The sequence below is a fragment of the Anser brachyrhynchus genome (assembly GCF_964034855.1).
Source record: "Anser brachyrhynchus genome assembly, chromosome: 11".
Classification (NCBI taxonomy): domain Eukaryota; kingdom Metazoa; phylum Chordata; class Aves; order Anseriformes; family Anatidae; genus Anser; species Anser brachyrhynchus.
In genome coordinates, this window is record NC_137706.1 from 2,520,723 (window position 1) to 2,542,772 (window position 22,050).

General features: G+C 37.4%; 1 protein-coding gene across 8 annotated transcripts in view; it reads right to left on the reverse strand.

Annotated features, from left to right (window-relative positions):
- Positions 1 to 1,225: 1,225 nt before the first annotated feature.
- Positions 1,226 to 22,050, reverse strand: part of MYO5A (myosin VA) — a 103,929-nt gene continuing 83,104 nt past the window's right edge. For 2 of the 8 annotated variants that reach the window (XM_080607485.1, XM_080607484.1), the window contains exons 29-41: positions 21,774 to 21,874; positions 21,140 to 21,220; positions 19,023 to 19,221; positions 17,325 to 17,399; positions 15,228 to 15,321; positions 13,521 to 13,667; positions 12,985 to 13,139; positions 10,684 to 10,773; positions 9,804 to 9,954; positions 8,685 to 8,967; positions 7,683 to 7,857; positions 6,259 to 6,339; positions 1,226 to 4,607 (exon numbers count right to left, since the gene is read on the reverse strand). In XM_080607485.1, coding sequence (XP_080463611.1) covers positions 4,455 to 4,607; positions 6,259 to 6,339; positions 7,683 to 7,857; positions 8,685 to 8,967; positions 9,804 to 9,954; positions 10,684 to 10,773; positions 12,985 to 13,139; positions 13,521 to 13,667; positions 15,228 to 15,321; positions 17,325 to 17,399; positions 19,023 to 19,221; positions 21,140 to 21,220; positions 21,774 to 21,874 — 1,785 coding nt within the window. In that variant the 3' untranslated portion in view covers positions 1,226 to 4,454. The remainder of the gene's footprint in view (positions 4,608 to 6,258; positions 6,340 to 7,682; positions 7,858 to 8,684; positions 8,968 to 9,803; positions 9,955 to 10,683; positions 10,774 to 12,984; positions 13,140 to 13,520; positions 13,668 to 15,227; positions 15,322 to 17,324; positions 17,400 to 19,022; positions 19,222 to 21,139; positions 21,221 to 21,773; positions 21,875 to 22,050) is intronic. The other 6 variants (XM_080607489.1, XM_080607488.1, XM_080607487.1 and 3 more) reach the window with 3 other exon arrangements.

Sequence of the window (22,050 nt, forward strand, 5' to 3'; positions counted from 1 at the left end):
CTACTTGAGTTAGCGCTGAACAAGTTGGAGCGTTACTAAATACATGTGTGGGTGCTGCAGGGGGGAAGCGTGGGGGAAGTTCACACGGCAGCTCTTTATTTGTGCAGGTATGTAAGTATAGTGGGGATGAGCAGTAGGCTCAATGATTACATACACGGGTGCAGGCCTTAAAGTGCTAGCATCTTGGATACATCTTTAGGGATTAATAACAACAAATTGTCTAGAAGCCAGAAGGATCACGAGGGCAGCCATTCCTGACTAAGAAGAAAAGAATGGGAATACTAAGCACTTTGCTATAAAATACCATGAAGGACTTTCTCTAACAAACTCAGAATATGATTAAAAAAAAAAAAAAACCACCCTCAGAAAACATTTCATAATCTTAGGGCACTAATAGGTACTACACTTAAATATTATTTATGAGAAAGAAGATTTGAATAAATATAGTACCTTGTTTTGGCAGCTAGAAATAGTTTCAGAGGTCCACCACTCCTCCCTTCCTGCCTGACGCTGTAGAACTTTCATGGCACAATAAGATTGTAGCGAACTACAAATTTAATAATACTTGGTAAAATATTTGGTTAAAAATATCCTGTTATATCAAACAAAATATTTTCAAATATGCCCCAAAATTTATGACACACTGTCAATATGGGGATAGGTGTTCATACATAGAGTCCTCAGATTTTAACCAGCTACCTTCACAGTCAATGTCAGCACAGAGCTTATAAATTCTAGCTGAGGTTAAGAATTTGTGTGGTTTCTGGATTTCCATACAGGTGTTTTTGAATGCGGGGTCACCATTTGCAAAGAGATCCTAGATAGGGGCTAACACAGTGTAGTTCAATCAGTTATCTTGGGAAATGTAACCAAATCAATTCTTAATAAATACGCTCAAGTAGCCAAAGCAGGGAAAAGCAACAGAAATAATGAAGGGGGTCTTTAACAGCTCCTAGAGTTATTCCAGAAAAGAAGGAGAGGAAAGACTGTGTTTTTCAGCTACCCAGAGCCTTGGCCGAGAAGATTGGCCCCTACATAAGGCTGCTAGAATTCACCTAACAGTGGGTAACAGACAGAAAGCCTCCTCCAAGGGGAGGCTAAGGACAAAAAGACAAGATAGTAATCTATTTAGTCCAAAGAAAGTTCAAAGCTCAGTCAAAAGTATGACAGGCAGATATCTAAGTATTGAAAACAAACAAACAAACAAACAAAACAGAAACAAAGAAAATCTTACAGCTGTGTTTTTATTTGGACATTTTCCAGTGATAGCTATTAGGCTACAGTTCTTATGATGCATACATTTACTAAGTACAACATCAGACACTACAACAGATCAGAGCTCAGGTCATTCTGACAATGTTTTGGTTTTCATCTATGTACTGTGGTGGTATTGAGTGAAAATCTATGTTTAAAGGCTTTTATTTACCAGATGAAGTATCAGCATCTTAAAAAAAAATGTTTACTTATAGTACTCATACGGTATTTGAAATGTGTTCAGTTTAAATCACAAATTACACAGACCTTCAAATTGCAAATGCTGGTGTTTCCAAGTTGGGAACAAATGTTACTGGGTATCAATCTGCTTTTCAACATTAAAGTTGACCCTGCTTTTTTCCTGTGATAGGTAAAACAGATTAATTACATTTAACGGACTTAAGCACTTTCATGTTCCATCCCAGACTGAGAAGCAATTTTTTCCAAAAGTTGAATAGAAGACTATGTCCTAAATGTCAGAATAAAATGGTCACTGGAATAAAAATACACCAAACTGAATGAGGTAATTGTGCAAAATCTCTAAAATAACTGTATATAATTCTAAGGGGTCTTTGACAAGTATTTTTCCAGCATCTGATAGAATCTATTATAGCAATAGATAATAAATTAAAATATAAAAGATATATCCACATTAAAAGAGCATAACCATGATTCAAAGGAAAAAAAAGTTGTTAAAGTAATTCTGCATTATAATTCCATGGTTAAAGAGATATTAGTCCTAAGGTGAAAGATATATTATACACTGACACTAAAATTTTACTTCTGAAAAGTGCATGTAAAATACTGCCATGTAAAATATTAGATGAATTACCAATTACACATCTACTTCAACTTAAAAATATTTTCCTTTAAAACATGTCAAGCAGCATATACTTTTAACGTGATATAAAAGTAATACCAGTCAAACCACTGAGTTTAAGGATAATATCTATAAATTACTAAACACTACTTTTTTAAGGAAAAGAGATATAATAAGGCTTTTTACAGGTAAACGGACTTTAAAAATAAACAAAAATACATTTAGGCATACATTTTAATACACTAATGCTTACATAGTGGATACACTTCCTGATCTACAGTATGAACATACTGTGATGCTATTTTTTTGTTTTTCAATAGGAGAAAAATTCTGTAGGTCAACATGTTCTCACTTATTTTCCTTCCTAACCATGTTCCTGAAAGTGAAGGCTTTCCCATTACATTCACTCAAATACAGTACCCCTGAAAGTCTGAAAACTACTATACCCCACCATTCTTACATTATACCTTATTTGGAGCCACTCATAGTTTCAAAACTTAAGTAATATTAAAAAAAGAAAGGTTTTGGTGTACCACGCACAGAAAGACAATTTAAATCATAAGTAAAGATCATTCAAAATATTTATGCAATGCAATATTAGGTTCTTGCAAGTGTCAGCATGGTCCATCAAATGTAATATGGGGCATACACATTTGAAAGTAAGACAACATGAGCATCTTAAAATGATACTTACAAAGTTCAGGTTGTCTTTATTATCAATTTTAGCAACCATTTAAACAGTATCTCTACCTCTGAAGTAAAACACAACTGAAACATTTTTGTCTGCTTTACAGCAACATTTTTTTCTGTGAGTTTGCAGGCAAATAGATAAGTACCAAATAGTCTAATAGTGTACCTCTAGATTATTTCTCAGTATTTTTAAAGAAATTAATGTTAATGCTAAATTGCTAATTTTTATATTGTATAAAAAATATTGCACAACGCAACTGAGTAAAGTGTGTGACTTTTTTTTCCACGTGTTATTTGAGCCATACATCACAAACTACGTTTTAAAGATCAGAATTGGAACCTTAAGGAAGGCCCTTGCCCTTACGTTGCACATTGTGACACATGCATTCTACAAACCAGATACAAGGCGTGTGAGACAGAAAAATCTTTCTGGTAAGATGTGTAATACCCCAAGTACCTCAGTTTCTCATTATGCGCTCTGGATCTCCAACCATTAAATCAGTATGCATCATGGTTGAATGACAGCATCATAGTCAAAACTTACTTAGCATTTTTGTAAGCCAATCTTTCTAAGAATATGAGTCTTGGGCTACTGCAGAAATTTTCTGTTAAAGGTTTTCTTCTCAAATACATGTATGAAGGAATACTTTTTTATTTTTTAAACTTTTTTTAAGTGGCAACAATATATATTATACTGAAAATACACACATCCCTGGGGTCTACAAACAAAGAAAAACATTGGACAGACTACAAAATCTAAATAAATACAAAAATCACAACTGATTTCTTATAATTTGTTTCAAGATTTTGTATTCTTAGATAACTATTAAGAAAACAAAAACAACACAATAACTAAACATGTAATTTCCAGTGTGCTACTTGTGCTTAGTTACCATTTTCCTTTACAGGTGATATTTGATAACATTTGCAAAAATCCAGTTAGAATAACAGACTGCATTGGACTGTAAATAAGGCTGACAACAAAAAATGAAATACCTTATTTTTAGTGCCTAGTATGATACTGTCATACATTTAGAAGAGCACAATATGCAGCAGCAATTTAATATGCTTGGTAAACCACAGTACTAACAAATGAACACCTATGTTATAGCATATAGTAAGCTATACGACTTATCACTAGAATTTATGTCAAACTGACATAAATAAGGAAGTGGTTTATGAAATCATTTTATATATTGCCAGTTTTTGCTTCTCCATTCCAGTTTTTACAAATTAAATGTAACAGGCTCCCAAGTAACTGTGTATGCTACTACAAAATGCCTTACTTCTGAGTTTTCCATGGTCAGGACTGTGACTGTCCCTATTGGTCCCTGCCTATGAGAAGGTTACATACGGAGTTTAATTTACACTATTTAAATATGTTACTAAAGATCTAAAAACGTCTCTAGACAGCTGAAGACACAATTTTTGTCCAAGCCGATTTCCATATTCTGGAAATCTATGAATCAGTAATGTCCTCATAAATGCAATGACTGAACACAAATGTACATCTTCCTATTAGCCTTCAATCTGTGGTGCTGCTGTGTAGTTTTCCAACTACTTTTACTATAGATCTGGGCATATACAGACTGTTTGTTCAAAAATGTGTTTTCAGTAGCTCACTGTGTTTTAATGGTGATGATATCAGGCAACCGATTCTCCATCTAACACTGACAGCACATCCTTGGGATCAGACACGTGATATGAAGCCCAACCCTAAGCTGGCTGGGATCTGGATGGTTTCTAATGCCAGAGAGGATGGATTAAATGGAAAAGTAACAGGAAAGATGTGTTTAGCATCCATGAGCAATTGAGGAGAGTCCTTCCTGTCTCGCAGACGCAGCTGCAAAGATAAGAAAGTGATTACATTAGCATTTAACCCCCTTCATTGACAATAATCATCTTGTGATAAGGTAGTACTTCACCTGGGTTTACAGATACGTGCGTGTGGTAACTTGACCTTGAACGCTGCTAACAATTGTACCATTAAACTGCAGTTACTTTTGGCATTTTTAATTTTGCATATCTTCCCCTTATAATGTAATCTGAAAGTATTTAGAGTCCTTGCAAAAGGAAGAAGTTAAGCACTATCTGGCAACCGGTAAGTAGAATTATAGTTTTATCTCAGTTCTACCTTCCCAGTCTCCCTTAGCCTGCTAACAATGTACCCAGATTTCAAACAAACATGAAAGATCATCTTTGTTTCTTTTCTTTTGTTCTAATTGCTTATTTTCTTTGGAGTATTCAGAATATTTAATTTTTATTAAGATATATTAAATTAAAAGAGATAAATGAAGAACTTTGGAATGCTTATAGGCCTCAGTTTTCAAAGCAGTTGAAAACTCTCATTCAGACACAGGTTTGACAGAAGTAATTTAGAAATTTAGAAGCATTTAGAAAGCAAGAAAGAAACATTCAGAAATGTTACCAGTTGAAAAGTGGGCATCAAAACACATTTCGAATCACTGAATATCCTGAGTTAGAAGGGACCCACAAGGATCATCGAGTCCAACTCCTGGCTCCACAAGGGACCACTCAAAAACCTGACCATCTGTCTGAGGGCACTGTCCAAATGCTTCTTGAACTCTGGCATGCTCAGTGCCATGACCACTGCCTTGGGGAGCCTGTCCCAGTGCCCGACCACCCTCTTGGTGAAGAACGTTTTCCTGACACCCAGCCTGACCCTCCCCTGTCCCAGCTCCATGCCGTTCCCTTGGGTCCTGTCGCTGTCCCCAGAGAGCAGAGCTCAGCACCTGCCCCTCCGCTCCCCTCGTGAGGAAGCTGCAGGCCGCCATGAGACCTCCCCTCAGTCTCCTCTGTTCTTGGCTCAACAAACCAGGGGACCTCAGCCACTCCTCATATATCTTCCCCTCTAGACCCTTCAAAATCTTCATAGCCCTCCTTCAGACACTCTCTAATAATTGTATGTCCTTCTTATATTGTGGCACCCAAAACTGCGCACAATACTCAAGGTGAGGCCTCACCAGCACAGAGCAGAACGGGACAATTCCTTCCCTTGACCGACTAGCAACGTTGTGCCTGATGCACCCCAGGGTACGGTTGGCCCTCCCAGCTGCCAGGGCACACTGCTGGCTCATGTTCAACTGGAATCCCCATATCCCCTTCTGCGGGGGCTGCTCTCCAGCCTCTTGTCCCCTAGTCTGTTCATATAGCCAGGATTGCCCCCTCCCAGGGGCAGAATCTGGCGCAGTTTACATATAGAAAGACATATAACCACAAAAACCTCTCACCCTTCTGGAAAAGTAGCACATACTGAGAGAAACTAACATTTTCTTGTGAGTCTGGAGGCAGTAAATTGTGATTGCTTAAGATTTTCAGGCTGACATCACCTTTTCAGCATAGAAAAAATATGTCTAAAAAGCTTAATTTACTTCAGATTCCTCAAGTGTGTTTCAGGATAAGGCCTGTTTTGGCTCATCGAAGGGTTTATTACAGATAGCTACATGATTTTTAATGAAAAGATATAGCCATACCTGTATTGTACGGATAAATGATACCAAGACTCTCTCTTCAAATTCATTAACTGGAGTATACAAATTCAGTACTTTTACAATCTGTGAAGAACAACAATTCTTAGTAGAATGAAACTAATAAATCTGTGGGTTACAAATATATGGTTACTAGTATATATTTTTTTAATTATCTATTTTAAAAGGAAAATTCTTTTCAAGCTTTTTTTTTTTTCTTTATTGATTCACACAGAATTTCATTATCTGCTTAATGCTATGTTATAAGGCTGCCTCCTTCAGAACATGTGTTCTCTGGAGGTGGAAACTCCAATTTTTACATTTGTGTGGAAAACACCCAACTATGGAAAAATCAGATTATAAATAGCTAATGGCGTTCCTACATACCCTGGAAACATGTTGCATTTCTCTCCCTAGTTTTGACTCTCTAATTATGACCTTCTGGAGCTTTCACTCAAGAGAATCTTATGACTTCAGTGTTTTTCAAGAGTGAGCTATTTCTCTAAAAGCAGGACTATAGCCACTAGAAGAAAGAACTGCAAAAACAAGGACTTTAAATAATATGGATTAAACATCTAAAACTTTTAAAAAATTCTCTTTTTTTTTTTTTTTTTTTTACATTTTTCTACTTAAAACAAACAAACTTCTTTTTCAACAAAAATAAGACACCTGAAGCATGTGGAATTCTAAGTTCTTCCATTACAGAACTAAATTAGTGAATTAATAAATCAAAACAGCTGTATCAATGTAAAAGTGCTGACACCAGCGTGAAAGAAATGGAGAAATTTGTTCCTTTTCCTAATGGGAATGTTCATCCAAAGATGCTTGGATCCAGTTATTCTGTAAAAACAGAATGTATAACACAGTTTAAAAAAAAAGTGCGTCTTGTCTTTACAAAAACCTGAGCTTTCATAAATAGAATTCTTCAGCGGTGCTGGTTACTGATATACACTTGGTTCAGCCTTTCTGAGGCTAATGGGTACAGAAACTTAACAATTTTGTTTGCAGACCCTGAGACAGCAGCTCTGTCTGAATTGTCCATTAACTTAACTGGATGCTAACTCAGATGGTAGAAAGATAATTTCCTGGTATCCTAGACAAAGTTGCCTGGAGTACAGAGATGTCAGCGAAAAGTTTTCTCTGAGGATTTTTGCAGACTAAGAGACTATTCGTAAGTACAACAAACTGCACGGTGTATTGAGTTTCTTCTCATTTAGTCAAAACTTATCTTGAACATCAGACCTCAAAAAAAGATCTGGTCCTTTTTTTTTAACCCTTCCAATTTAATCTCTTTAGTTGTACTAACTCAAAACAAAGTCAGAGAAGTTTGATACATGTGTGACAGCAATGCAGGCAGCCCTAGCAAACACTGACAGAGCAGAGGAACCGCTCAAATATGACAGCCGAAAAGACAATGAGAGTTTGGTTACCTGGGCAGTAGTCAATGCGTTGCACATTGAACAAATGGCTTCTGCATCTTCATCTGTTTTCTTTTTTACTTGCAACAACTGTGCAGCCTGAATGAGGGGCTCCAGTGTTTCTTTAGCCCCGCTATTCATCAAATTTTTATCACGTAGCCATTCTTCAAGTTGACTCACATTGTATCTGTACAAAGAGTTAAGAATACCAAGACATTAATGCTTAATTACTGTTAAATTGAAAGCATGTGCAATTTCTCTTTCATAGTGTTTGCTCTTTGTCTTCATATGCTTTTCCTTCACATCAATGATTTCCCATGATCTTGTCTTCACACTATTTCCCTTTGATTGAGGCAGGAAATTTTGAGTTTCAAAACAGTTAGAAACTGTGGCCAAAGACTTTCACTTCCACCTTTCCCTGCTTTTGTTCCTATTAATCACAGAAATGTGACAAGTAAAGGCAAATGAAATTTTGTCAGAAATGTACAGTGATGCTTTTCGTGGTTCCCTGAGTGAGTGGAATGCCTTCGCTCGATTTCCTGGCACATGCCAGTAGAATGCACTGGGCAACTGATGCCAAATGTAGGAATAGTCTAAGATGGCTTTACAACAGGAAGCAGAAAATTACAGTATAGATGAACACAACAGGTATCCACTGAGCCACTAAGATACAAAGAATGCAGCAGGCACAGTTGTCATTACTGCCTAAAAACTGAGAAAGCAAGTATCAACATTTCACCTTCAGTCCTGATTCCCACTGCACGACAAAATACTTTTGTTTTGCTTCTACCATGTTTCCTTGAAAGCTAGGTAGGGTTTAGCCTACATCAGCCAAGCTCGTTTTAACTGAACCCCTCAAAATCAGTTTAACAGCATCCACAACTGCTTGCATGTGAAAGAAAAAAAATACTCATAGCATATCTGCTATTCGCTCAAAACGTATTCAGCAGTGTCAAGAACACACGAAGATTTTCAGCACTACATTCAAGAACAGTGTGACATAAGCTCTCCCACCTTATCTGCATTCCTTTGCTCCATGAGCACATGTCCTTGCGCAGAAGAAGATTATTAAGTGTTACAGCCCCGATGATGTAGAACATCTGCTTGACGACCTGTTTGATGAGCTCTGGATCCATTCCATGCTGACACATCACTGAATGGAAAGAATTCAGCTGCCGAATAATGGAGTCCAAAGTGTAGGTTCCTTCATCAGCAATGCTGGATGTTCTCTTCCGCAGCCCTGTTGGTTTCACCCCTGAGACACCTTGGATAGTCTCATGCTCCAGCATTCCTGAAACTGCATTTGATTGACAGCGTTAAGATAACAAAAGCAAATTACTTACATGCAAGCATGCTGTGCAAAACAGCAAAACTTAGTATTTACACAGAAAGAGCATGCTGGGCTTTCTGCCAACCACACTATCATGATTTCCAGCAATTTTCTTAGTGTCCTACTATGTTTTGCAAAATCTAAGCTTACAGGGTTTTACAAAGATTCCAGCATGTGTGTTTGAATGGAAGGTCTAACTGTAGCTCAAGAAAATGCTTTTTTCCTCCACATGATCATATAAGCAGCAGTGTCAGCAAACCAAGAGATGTTCCATTCTTCTAAATGGTATGATCAGAAGCCATAATGAAAATTTGTGAGAGAACTGTCTGACAGGAAAAATTAAATGTACTTTTAATAAATGCAAGCTTATTTGAATGCAAGCTTCACCACTGCTAGCTCTTTCATTGCTAATAGTCTATCATGACAGACAGCCATTTTTTCCTCTGTATTCATTTTGAGTTCTCGTGTAATTTAAAGTCCAATTTTTCCAAAGGATATTTCCCAATACACAGATGTCAGACAGTCCTAGTAGTGGTTCTTCTTGTAAATACATGATTTATGACAAGCATCAATAATGCAAATTGATTTATTCTGTTAGTGCCAGAAGAACCAGACACAGTTTAGTTTTTCCTCTAATCCAAGCTATTCAGTGTAGTCCTTGTCATTTATAAACAGAATACCACAAGAACTATTAATAAAACTGTAGCATTTATGAAGAAATATCAGATACAGCGTATTACTACCATCACAATTGTCTTTTTGGTACTACTGTGTGAAGTTTAAAGAATTCAGCTTTGCCTTACCAATCATTGGTTGCAGAATGTTTTCCAACACTCGGACAAGTTGTTGGTAGATCTGAATAGCCAAGTCACTCAGTACTTGTCTATATTCAGCTAAGTCAAAATTAGTGAGGCAGTGCTCATTCTGACGAGGTGTATTATGCTTCATAAACCCCTGAATTAATAAAATAACAGAAATAAATGCTTCAATAGAATAATAAAAAAATCACACAAAGACAGTACTTATACATGTTCATGCAACTGACAAATAACACTTTCAAAATAATAGTCGCAGCCCCTAAAAATTCTAATTTGGAAATTTTCATTCTACCTAATACTAGGATTTGATTTTCAGTTCTGACTTATGCAATGTCTGCTTCCTTGATGTGAAACTTTTGAGTACCTGACAGAGGAACAAACTCTGCCAGCCTTCTGGCTGGTAAGATCCTTCCCTCCCACTCCAACATGGGCATTCTCACCTGGCCATTTATAGTCAAAATCCCATTTAGGTTTGAAGAAGGAATATGATATATCATAGCCGCCAAACTTAAAATGGCCTGCCATACCATGGTTAAGGAGATAAATATAGCCTTTTTATAGGAATTTTAGTGAATCATTACCAAACATCATAATGGTAGCAAACAGATTCTTCTACTTAATCTGGGTTAGCACCTTCAAGAGTACAATGCCATCTAACCTGTAGCGCCCTAGCCTGCAATAAAGTGAAACTGGATCAAATTTTATCTCCTAGTGCTTTCCAATGACATCATCACCATCATTCCAGAAAGCGTAGCTGTTTTAAGAAGCTTTGAGTAAATTTTGAGATATTTCAGGATTTTGTCAAAGTGTAGTGCTCTCAAGAGTACTGTAGAGCAAAAGAAAAGAGAGTAGGAGCACTGCTTACCTCTTCTCCACTATATTGTTTCAAACAGTGCAAAAATCGGCAGGTGTTGGATAGCCAGAATGACACCGTTTCAAAGTCATCACCTCTTTTCTGAAGATAAAAACAAACACATTTCAGCAAAGACTGATAAGGGGAGTAAAATAATAAAATGTTAGACAAACACTTAAAATCCATTTTCTTGTAGCTACTCAGATTCTGATGTTTTGTAAAACTGTATTTCAGTGACATATCAGAAAAGCAAGTTTTTTGACAGAGTACTATTAAAACACCCTGTTTTTACAAAACCATTCTTAACTGCTCTGTGTAGAAATCACAGAGCAATGCAACTGCGTGCTGGACAAATGAACAGTGAGGTGGATTGAGAGCTGTCTGAATGGCATGTCTCAGAGGGTTGCAATCAGTAGCAGAGTCTAGTTGGAGGCATGTAGCTAGTGGTGTCCCCCAGGGGTTAATACTGTGTCCAGTATTGTTTAACGTTTTCATCAATAATTTGGATGAAGGGATAGCGTTCCTCCTCAGCAAGTCTTGTGATGATACAAAACTGGGAGGAGTGGCTGACAACCCCATAGTGCTGTGCTGCCATTCAGAAGCATCTTGACAGGCTGGAAAGATGGACACAGAGGAACCCCTTGAAATTCAACAAGGGCAAATGCAGTGTCCTGCACCTGGGGAGGAATAACCCCATACATTGGTACAGGCTGGGAGCAGACCTGCTGGGAAGTAGCTCTGTGGAGAAGGACCTGGGGGTCCTGGTGGACAGCAAGCTGACCATGAGCCAGCCATGTGCACTTGTAGCCAAGAAGGCTGATGGTGTCCTGGGGTGCATTAGTAACAGCATTACCAGCAGGGTGAGGGAGGTGATCAGGGCCTCTATTCAGCCCTGGTGAGAGCTCACTTGGAGCGTTGTGTCCACTTCTGGGCTCCCCAGTACAAGAGGGACATTTGCTCCTGGAGCGAGTCCAGCAAAGGGCTACTAAAATGATTAAGAGACTAGAACATCTCTCATATGAGGAAAGGCTGAGGCTGAGGGAGCTGGGCCTGCTCAGCCTGGAGAAGAGAAGGCTCAGGAGGGATCTGATCTGAAGGTATACGTATCTGAAGGGAGGATGTCAAGGCAGTGGGGCCAGACTCTTCTCAGTGGTGCCCAGCAATAGGGCAAGAGGCAACAGACACAAAATGAAACACATGATGTTCTGTCTGAACATGAGGAAAAACTTCTTTACTGTGAAGGTGACTAAGCACTCTGAACAGGTTGTCCAGAGTTGCTCCAGCACTCTCCTTCCCTGGTGATAGTCAAAAGTTGTCTGCACAGGATCCTGGGTAACGTGCTCTAGGGGACCCTGCTTGATCAGGGAAGTTGGACTAGATGATCACCAGAGGTCCCTTCCAACCTTAGCCATTCTGTGATTCTGTATTCCCAAAAAAACCTTTCTGCATCACAATGACTTGCGAGAAGAGCCCAACACAAAGGATAGGAATGATGCATGGCCAGCAGGAGGAGCTGAGAACAATTCAGTTTTGATCAATGTCACTTACATCATAACCATTTTGGGAGCCTGATATGGAAAACAGAACAAAACAACAAATCCTCATCACAGTTAAACATAGATACTTGTACAATCTGTCTGAGTAATAAAAATTTCAGACCTCTATAGCATGCACTTCATTCACTTATGTTTGTTCAGGAATTTCTATTGAATATCTAAGCTCCTGTTGGACTATTTACTGAACATTTTTTTCAAAACATGTAGCTTGTTTTTTTGAGCACATCTGTTTTATTTAAAAACTAAAAAGTCTCTACAGAGCATAAAGCATCTTTATCTCTTATTATTGCCTTCACCATACCCCATGGCCTACACTCTTCTAGCCAACTCATTGCAAAGACTTCAGGCAGTAGCATTATCATCAATAAAATCTGCAGATGAAGCAAATGAGGAAATCTGTGAACCAATACTGCAAATGAAGCATTTTAATGAAGCGTTCTGGAAAAGACTTACAAAGACTCACTATGCAAGTGATTGCATCCAAAGCTTTAAAGGCATAGCTTCAAGGGGGACAACTATTCAAAATAATAATAAAGCAGTCCTTTTTTCATTGATTCAAAGCATCTGTGGTATTACGTGGAGAAAATACTATCACTGCAATTTGTTGCTTGCTAACACAAGTTTTTGTAACTTCAGTGGGAAGAGTTTACTGATCAGAAATCCAGAGCCAATTCACTGAAAGCCCCTTCCTCACTCCTCTAACATAAAATCAAAAGGAAATTCCCAATTAACATTCTCCTAAACCAAGCAGACTAACCTTCAACACTTTTTTGATGCCATTGATAGTGGAAGTCAACAAGGACCGCACTTTTTGGTCATCATTAAGGTAATCTGCATGGCGTACACACATGAACAAAATATATGCAGGTAGTCCTGGAATCAGGTTGACAGCTACCCCACGTGGTTTCAGCTCTTGGGAAAAACAAACACACATTATTTTGTCATCCATAAATTCACTGGGAACTGTTATACACTGTAATTGCAACTTCCCCGGTTAATTGTACATATATATCTATATATGGCCAGTGAAAAATTAACAACAAAACTAAGAAGAATGTATGAGCCACTTTCTTGATAAAATATCAGAACAGAATGTAAATGCCTGCTAAAAATATGTGGACACAATAACACACACTATGTTAATCAGGAAGGAAGATTAGGTTACAATAGACATTTAGAAATTTCAGATAGATTGAACACTGTTGAAACCAAAATACGCTGCGCATCTTATGTTCACTTTATTTTTCAGAGTATGTGTGAGCATGGGAGGCTTCAAATGGGAAAGATGCTTACCTAAAATAAGATTTTTGACCAGTTTTTGTTCATCTTCCTTCTTATATTCTAACATCCCCTGAAAGTCCTTTTCTTTCCGCGGAATGTTGACTGGACGAATAGGTTCGTCAATGATTTGTCCAGGTGATATGTTCTCCATCTGCCCCACTTCAGAAGGAAAATGAAAAGAAACAATATAATGTTTTCTAGTGAAACTAATGCATGTCGAAAGAAAGTTTAACATTTCTAATGAAGAATTCCATCATATAAAACTAATCCATGTTTTTCTTTGGTTCAGGGTAACACCTAGCAACAAAACTCCTATTAAACAAGAAGACCGATTCTTGATAAATGTGTATTTGGGTAGCATTCTTCCTTTAAAGAAGAGTGGAAGTGTATGAATGACATCCACTAATACACTAATGGTTGATACCCTGGATTTTATCATGTAAAAGCGTGATTTTATATTAGTTGATTACAATCAGTTGATCCCAGATTAACACTGCAAGGGTCACTGTTAATTCTTCTGCAAAATGTCAGCATTTTTTAAGCCCAATCTTTGTTACCTATTGTGGTAGGTTTACCTCAACCAGCAACCAAGCATTCATACAACAATGCTACACACACTCCAGCAGGCTGGTAAAGAATATGAAGAGCAAAAGCAAGAAAATTCGTGGATCAAGGTAAGGACTGTTAGGTGAAAGAAAAAACTTTGGTTTTGAAAAGCAGAACTTGATCTCATCCCATGAAAGCTACATCTTCTTCTCACAACCCTCCGAGCTAAATCTCTGCAAACTGTTGTGCATCCTGTAAATCTACTAAATGTATACACCTGTAAAATGGGATACAGAATGTAGAAATCCAAACTGGAGCTACCAGTAACCAAAGACTATATACAGCTGTTTATTCAACTTTAACTTGGTATCACTGACTGCCCTGTTCTTTTCAAACAGTGGAGTGGATAAGACTACAAAGTCACTAATTTCCATCTTAATATGCAGCAAAACACTTAATCAGCCAATGAGTTTGTTTCTGGAGAGTGATGACCATAAAAAGCTTCTGTAAGGTTAGGATCTGAGTTATTTGAAAACAAATTAATATTTTAACTCTTTAACATTATTAACCCCTTTTAACAATTACAATGATTTCACTTATGCAGAGACATAGTAAGTTCTCAGTCTCAGCAGTCCTGAGATCCTAAGGCAACTCTCTTTGAAGTTCATAAAAAATAAAATTATCTTAGTGCATATCTCAGCACTCTCATATTCAAGTCTGGCCAGCCTCTGAAAAAGGAAACCTCAAGTGGAAAAAAGCAACCTCAGCATTCTTGGCTCCAGTGATAGAAAAATTCACAATCAAAGAAAAACTGTGTAAATTATTTCTATCTGGTTCATATTTAATATTGCTTTCATCTTGACAAAAACAGATACTGTCTTTGAGTACACAAATGCACCAGGTAACACTCCTTTATGTTCAAATGGTTTCTGCCTTCAGAGAAGCATCAGCCTTCTCTTACTCGTTGCTTTCAAATTATGACAAATCTTCTACAGCTTTATAAAGGAACACAGGGAGCTCTGAGTGGATCTCCTGTTTTTGTAATCAATTAACAGAGGCTAACGCTGCTAAAGACTTCATGTCTTCCTGCCCACTAAGACAGATGGATATAATGACGACTGGATCACACACACACAAAAAAATCTTTTCCTTTCTCTCAAAATATAAAAGTACCTTCAAGTTCACCGATCTTCTTAGCAAATACTTTCAACTGTTTCTTTAACTTTCGAACAGTTTTGTCTTGCTTTTCAAGTTGCTCCATTAAATCCTGTAAATTAGAATGAGAGAAAGATTAAGATAGGAGAAAATGTCATAATGTGACAGAGACAAATCAGTGCTGTTAGAGTTTACAAGGTGGTAGGAAAGCTGAACAGTGGTGCCATCCTCTGGATGAGGTTTGCAAGCTGGTACACTACAAGACAAATATTGCAAATATTATTAAGTTATCTGCAACATGACAAAGGCAAAGCTCTAAGGTTTATTCTGCAGACACTCAAAACTAGGTCAGTTCTTAAGGAAGGAGACAAATGTCTGTGCTGCAAACACATCTTCCTAATGCTTCCTCCCTCCCTGCTCTTCCAAATGCCTCACTGAGATAATTTTCTTTATTATTAAATAGCTATCCTGTACTTCTGAGTCATTTATTCATACCTAGAGTACTGACTTGTTATTAAGACCTATCCATTTTATAACAATATGAAAGAGACATCTGCAGAAAAAAACATACCTTGCATTCAAAAGTACCAAAATCATCAAACAGCAAAATATACAACATTTCTTACAATGTTCTGCCATCTCCCTATTACTTATTGTCATCGCATTTCCTTAGACTGAAACTGGAGTCCTACAGGAAGCTTCTTTATATTCTGGTACTTGAACAACAACGAGCACCTAAAAGTCCTATTGTTGCAATAAAGCAGTATTTTTCTTTCCAAGGAACACTCCCCAGCAATCCTTCTTTGAATGTTTATATGACCTATGCTAGTGCATTCACAAAATAATCTTGTAATTAAAAAAAATAATAAAATTAAAAAAAAAAAGTCTTTATAAAGGAAGCAAAACCTCAAGCTCAAAAAATCAGAAAGTCATTGCAGGATAAGGGTTTGAAAGTAGCTTTAAGAAAATGCTCTTTTGTAAGCACTTGCTTGCTCTGTTAAGAAAATAAGGAACCATGAGCTCCTTGCATCAAAAGCATCATGACAGAAACTATGCTTTTTCTAAAAGTATTGAAAAATATTAATGCAACAGTGGCAACAACTTAGAATTAGGCACAAAACTGCTCTCTGTCATGTAGTAGAGTTTACAACCGAATATAATATACTAAGCAGTACAAGCAGAAAGATAATAGGCCTGTTGAAAGAAGATTCAAGGCCGTGCTTTGTATTCAATGCAGTGGTAAATTTTACAACAGAAATCCTGCTAGTAACACAAATATAGTCAGATATAACAATTTCTAATTAAATTAAAAAATACACACAATTCTGACAGACTTTTGAAAATATGTGTGAAGGGATGTGATTCCTGAACAACAAATATGTGAGGAGAAATGCAGTTCTCTCCCTGGTTCCTCTAAACAAATTAAACATTTCACATCTCACTGAGATCTGGAATCTCATAAATGATACTCTTTCAAGTTTAGGTATTGTGCTCTCTCTACTCATTATCTTTAATTATTATGGAGATCAACTATTTTTATTTCCCCTTTTACCCTTAAGATTTTTCATTTTTGAAAAATACTAATTGTAATCTTCCTGATTAAACAGTTCAGCATTTTGATTCTGATAGATTTGTTTGCATCAGATGTCAGCACTGTAAGGAGATCTATGAAGAAATTCAAGCTAAGATTTGGCTATTCGCGTTTGCAGGCAGCATTCACCTCTGTATGATCAGGCTCTATTTTGCTGAGCTGATTTTAAATGTATCAAAGTTTTAAAGTGAAGAGTGGACCTTAAAATTAAGCATCTTTTGCATCACATACTTCTTTTTCAGGGCATAAAGGCAGTATTAAATAGTGTTCAAAAAAGAAACTGCTTTGCTGACAATGCAAGACATATTAGTAACAACACTATGCATCAAAAAGATGCAGACAGATTACAGAGAGGACACTAAGACTAACAAAAAAAGCAGTGAGAGATGTAATTGGCATCGTGAAGCTCTCTGCAGGGAATCTCCTTTGAAAGGCAAGAAGGGAGGCAGCTTGCTTGTCAATTAGTGGGGTCCAGAAATAGCGAACGAGACAACAGAGAAACAGGATTCACGTGATCTACATACAATCATCCGTTTGTAAAGTGAAATCCGGTACGATTGATACTTCTTGGGATCATCTGCATACAACTCCTCATAAAACTGTAAAATAGGCAGAGGATTGTTTTTCTCCCTCCCTTTGAGACGCTAATACTTCAGTAAGCACTATATAAATAAATGAAATGAGATTTAAACATGATCAAGGATCTCTAATTTTTAGGTAGTTGAGTTCTTAGGTGTGGTACTGACTCCAGCCTCTCCCAGATAGAAGTTAATGTAGATGAGTTGCAGAACAGTCAGATCTTTTAAAAATGGCCTGTAATAATACCATGAAAATCTGGAATGTAACCTTTGCCAGAAGCTGAAAAGGACGGTTTCTTCTGGTAATAAAGATGGGAGTGCAGTGAATACTGCAATTCTAATATCACATCTGGAAAACCTGCAAACAAAAATAAAAAAAAAAAAACAACCTCCTACTTTACAGCTAGGAGAGGAAAAGAAGTATATTCCCAACTTGGAACCTTGCACTACTCAAATATCTGAAGTGAAATACTAATGAATGAGTCTACATCTAACAAGTAAAATTACATCCACTGTATTTGAAACTAAAGAGAACTCCCCTGAGATGTAATTACATGACTTTTATCTTGGGAACTCAGAATGTGATGAGTAGTTCTCTTGGTGGAAAAAAAAGGTTAAAACTCATAATACATGACTAAGCAGCACGAGGGAGCTGTCCAAGATGGAAACAATCACCATTTACCTTTTCCAATGAGAGACAATTTTACAATATACTTTCAACCAATTTTCCAAGATCTATTAGATGAATTATCTGTTGCTGTCCTCAAAAGATTTGGTACTGAGACAACAGCCCTACAATTAAAACTTTTCTAACATATGTAAGCAGGAAAGACTGCACTGTGGCTTGATTAGAGGAAGAAATGACACTCAGAGCTAGGAATTTTCTCCCTGAAGTAGTGTGGTTCATTCTACTACAAAGAAGAAACTATACAGAGAAATTCCAGGCTAATAAACAGCGGTAAGCCAATGATATTTCAACATAGGTCTCTTTGGAAAATTTCCCCAGAAATGAACTAGCCTGTACACGATGAACATATGCCTTCACCTGGAAAGGAGTTTCACCTGACCTTTCTTTCATACGAAAATACTGTGCAGTCAACAAGGAACACCAATCAGCCAAGTGACTTCTAACCAAGTTTCTTTTTCTGGAACTATTTGTTTCTATAAAACATATTGAATAGCTGGAACTCCTAACACAGTGCATAATCTGTGTAGCTTCAGGCAGGGAGGGAAATGGGAAGAAAAGCTACACTGAAGAATTAAAAAAATACATCTGTGTTTTTCAACAAAATAAACTAATGTATTTCAGAATAAACACCACTGCTTGCCAATAATATTTTTTTATGAGTTCCATGGATATCAATCATTCTCTTTAGGGATGATTAAACTCATCAGCTGAAACCAGTACTGTTACGCTGGGATCCATGAGCTTTTTCCACACCACAAACTAACAAATTCCCCGAAATAATGAGTTCATCAGCAGTCATTAGTCTCTCTCTCCCATTAGCTTACCTAAAAAAAAAAATTAACTGCAGTTCAAGCAATTTTTTACGGAAGGTTGCCATCTGAAAACTGATGAGAATTTACAGGCACAGACAAGTCTGCGAGTCCCAGTGCCTGCTCCAGCAGCATCACTGCCCTTACCAAGTTTTCGTTTGTCAGCCGGGTGATCTCATGCTGCAAGCTGGCTTCAATCCGGGCCTCTGGGGGCAGCTGAAGATTCTGCGCCAAGAGCTGCTGCTGGCGATTGTTTTCTTCTTTCAGACTTTGGATCTCTCCTCGCAGTGATTCCAGTTCGTTCTCGTGGCTCTTCTTCTGTGACTGAAGCTGAGACTCCAGCAGCCTAAGGAAGTTGAGTGACAATTGTAAGAACACACTCAGAAAGTCACATTCCAAATTCTCAGAGGGAGTCTAAAGCTTTAGCTGCTGCTCAGGAACAATTAGCCATGGCTTGCAAAGGAAAATGAAAAAGGCAGAGTACTCTTTAAACCCTTCAATATGCCTTCTAATTAAATTACGTTCGTATGATCAAAAAGTGGAGAGAAACTAATGGTGACTATGCTTTGCATTTCCTTTGTGATTGAACACATACTGCACGTATGCTACCATGGAGAATGTGTGGTAAGAAAAACATTACTACATCTTCACAGACTGCCTCTGTTTTTAATGAGGTTAGAGAGGTTTTACCTCTAATCAAATCATATAAACTGTGTAAGATGAAGACAGTGTATTCTCTTAAGCTAGGTCCCTGTGACATTAACAAAGGAAAATCTTTTTTCTGTCAGAGTTCAGTCAGAAACCATTAGATTACAGTAAAATAATAGTTTTTACTTTTACGCTAAAAGAAACATTTTGAAGAGGGTTGTCATTTATACAGGCATGGTTAACGACAGAACCAAACTCAGGACTGAGATACAGGATCTCTACTTTACCCTTGCTACTGACTCACTCTTTCCCCTTGGGCAAATCACGTCTCAAATTCTTCTTATGTGAAATGAGAATAACACGTAAGAGCCTCCTTCAAAGCAGCACTGTGTGGATTTAGCTCCTGTTTGCAAGGCACTGTCCAAGTGCTCTGACTCATTATTTCATAAATATACACACACAGGAAGTGACACTACTACAGGCTTCTAGTGTCCAATTAGACAATCTTTCAGGGTTTAAATATGCATAAGGCAGGCACATTTATTAGTAACCAGACTGATAAAGCACGCGAGGGCAAGTAGTCATTTACTTGCATTGCTCTGCCATTTACTATAAAGCTTGTTGTCTCTACAGTGCCAGCACAAGAAAGAAGACATACAGAGTGATCACTCTCACGTTACACTCTGCAGAACGCTTGCTCTAAGTTAGACCTTTGCAGACTGACACAACAGTGTTAGGTTCAGAATTTGTAAGCACAAGGAAAGGAAAGACTTCAGTTAGTAGCATTCATTGCAAAATAGCTCCTTTTGTAGTTACTGCTGCCAAATGTGTATATTTAAGAAAATTAGCACTGCAAATCTGTTGAATTAGGTGCCAGCACACAACTACGGACCACTCTGGAAGTCTGGGACACATTTAGGAACAGGGGGCCCAGCCACGCACACAGCCAGAACTGAACTCCCTAACCAGGTGAATCCCACCAGTGACCTGACCAGCACGTGGACTTTGCAGCGGCTGCAGTGATTGTACTGAGGTCTGAACAGCACCAGGATGAACTACAGATAACTTCTCTCTTTGTTGGCTTTCATGTGTGTTACATTTTGAATCTTGCAGAGAGAGATGTGGGAGAAGAACATTAAATTTACTGAACTTGAGTTGGAGCAAGGGGAGTAAGACAAACATTTGGAAGGAAAGAGTATGCTGAAGCTCTTCCAACAGTAGTTTTACAATTACGGAAACAATTGCACTTCTTTAGGCTGACAAACTGTACAGGACATTAATTTTGATATCCAACATAAAGGCAGACAAATAATACACGGTTAAAAATCTCTTCCAGTTGTGGATCTTTTGGTATTTTACAGTCCATTTTTGTGCAATTATTCTTATGAATTACCTATTAGTTGTTGCCACCATCTTAACTTCTTAAGGAACGTAACTTGAAAAGTAGAAGAAGTTGGGGACTATGTTTGAGAAAACTAATTTGCACAATGTATGATGATTTTCTTCTAATGAATATATATTTTTTCTAAGCATAAGAAATGCTGTAGCTAAAGCAAGGGGCACAGCTAGAAAAGAAGATGCAATTGAAGAAAAAACATTCTGAGAAGTCTGGTAACCTGTTGGCTTGTTTTAACCCTTCATAAACCAGCCAAAGTTCTCCGTCCTCATTCAGCATATGATAGTCCTGGGGAGATTGCCTTCCAAGAAAAGTGTTTAAAAAATACAAGAGAGATACATGATGGTGATGAAATGACATGTTAAGGACATTACACTCTAAATTACAGTTACTAGAAAAGAGAAAGAAACCATGTTCTAAAACAAATTAGCAAAATACTTCTCTTGTTTATAGGTATTTCTTCTAAATGACGAAATTCAGTTCTTGGTGTTAGCCAAACTGGTTACAGCATTTCATGCCGTTACAATACATGTATTATGACAGTCTGCTGTGACAACTACTGGACAAAAGGTAAAAAAACAGCATGGGGAATGGCACCCAGTTTGAACTACGTAGCCAATTAAATGCTAAGAAAATGCATATCCACAAAGCTTGATTTTGCACGTCCCCATTGTTTCTTAAGCCTTTCAAGTACTGCATACAACAGTTTTACTAAACAAACCAAATTATAAGCACAACTACAAGTGTTCTCTAAGAGTCTAGACTTATGTGAATGCAGCTTACAGAACATGATATACTAAGTGTGTCAAAGCACATCCCCAAATGATTGTAAATTAAATAAAGAGAACTTTTACCTGTTTGTTTCCTTCAATCCAATATATGCCTGTGCTATTTCTCCTTTGTCTTTCATCTTCTGTACATCTTCCAGGAGGATAGTAGAATCTGTCATAGTATCCTGGAAGAAGAATGACGATGATTTCCAGGGTAAATTTAACAATGTAATTTTTCTTTGAATCCATGGTTTTGTTACTTTACTCATGTGGAACCCTAATCCTTGAGTAATACCATCATGTGTATTTGGGGAGCAGGAGTTTGGTCTATAATTTCAATACCTATTTGGTATATCTTTTA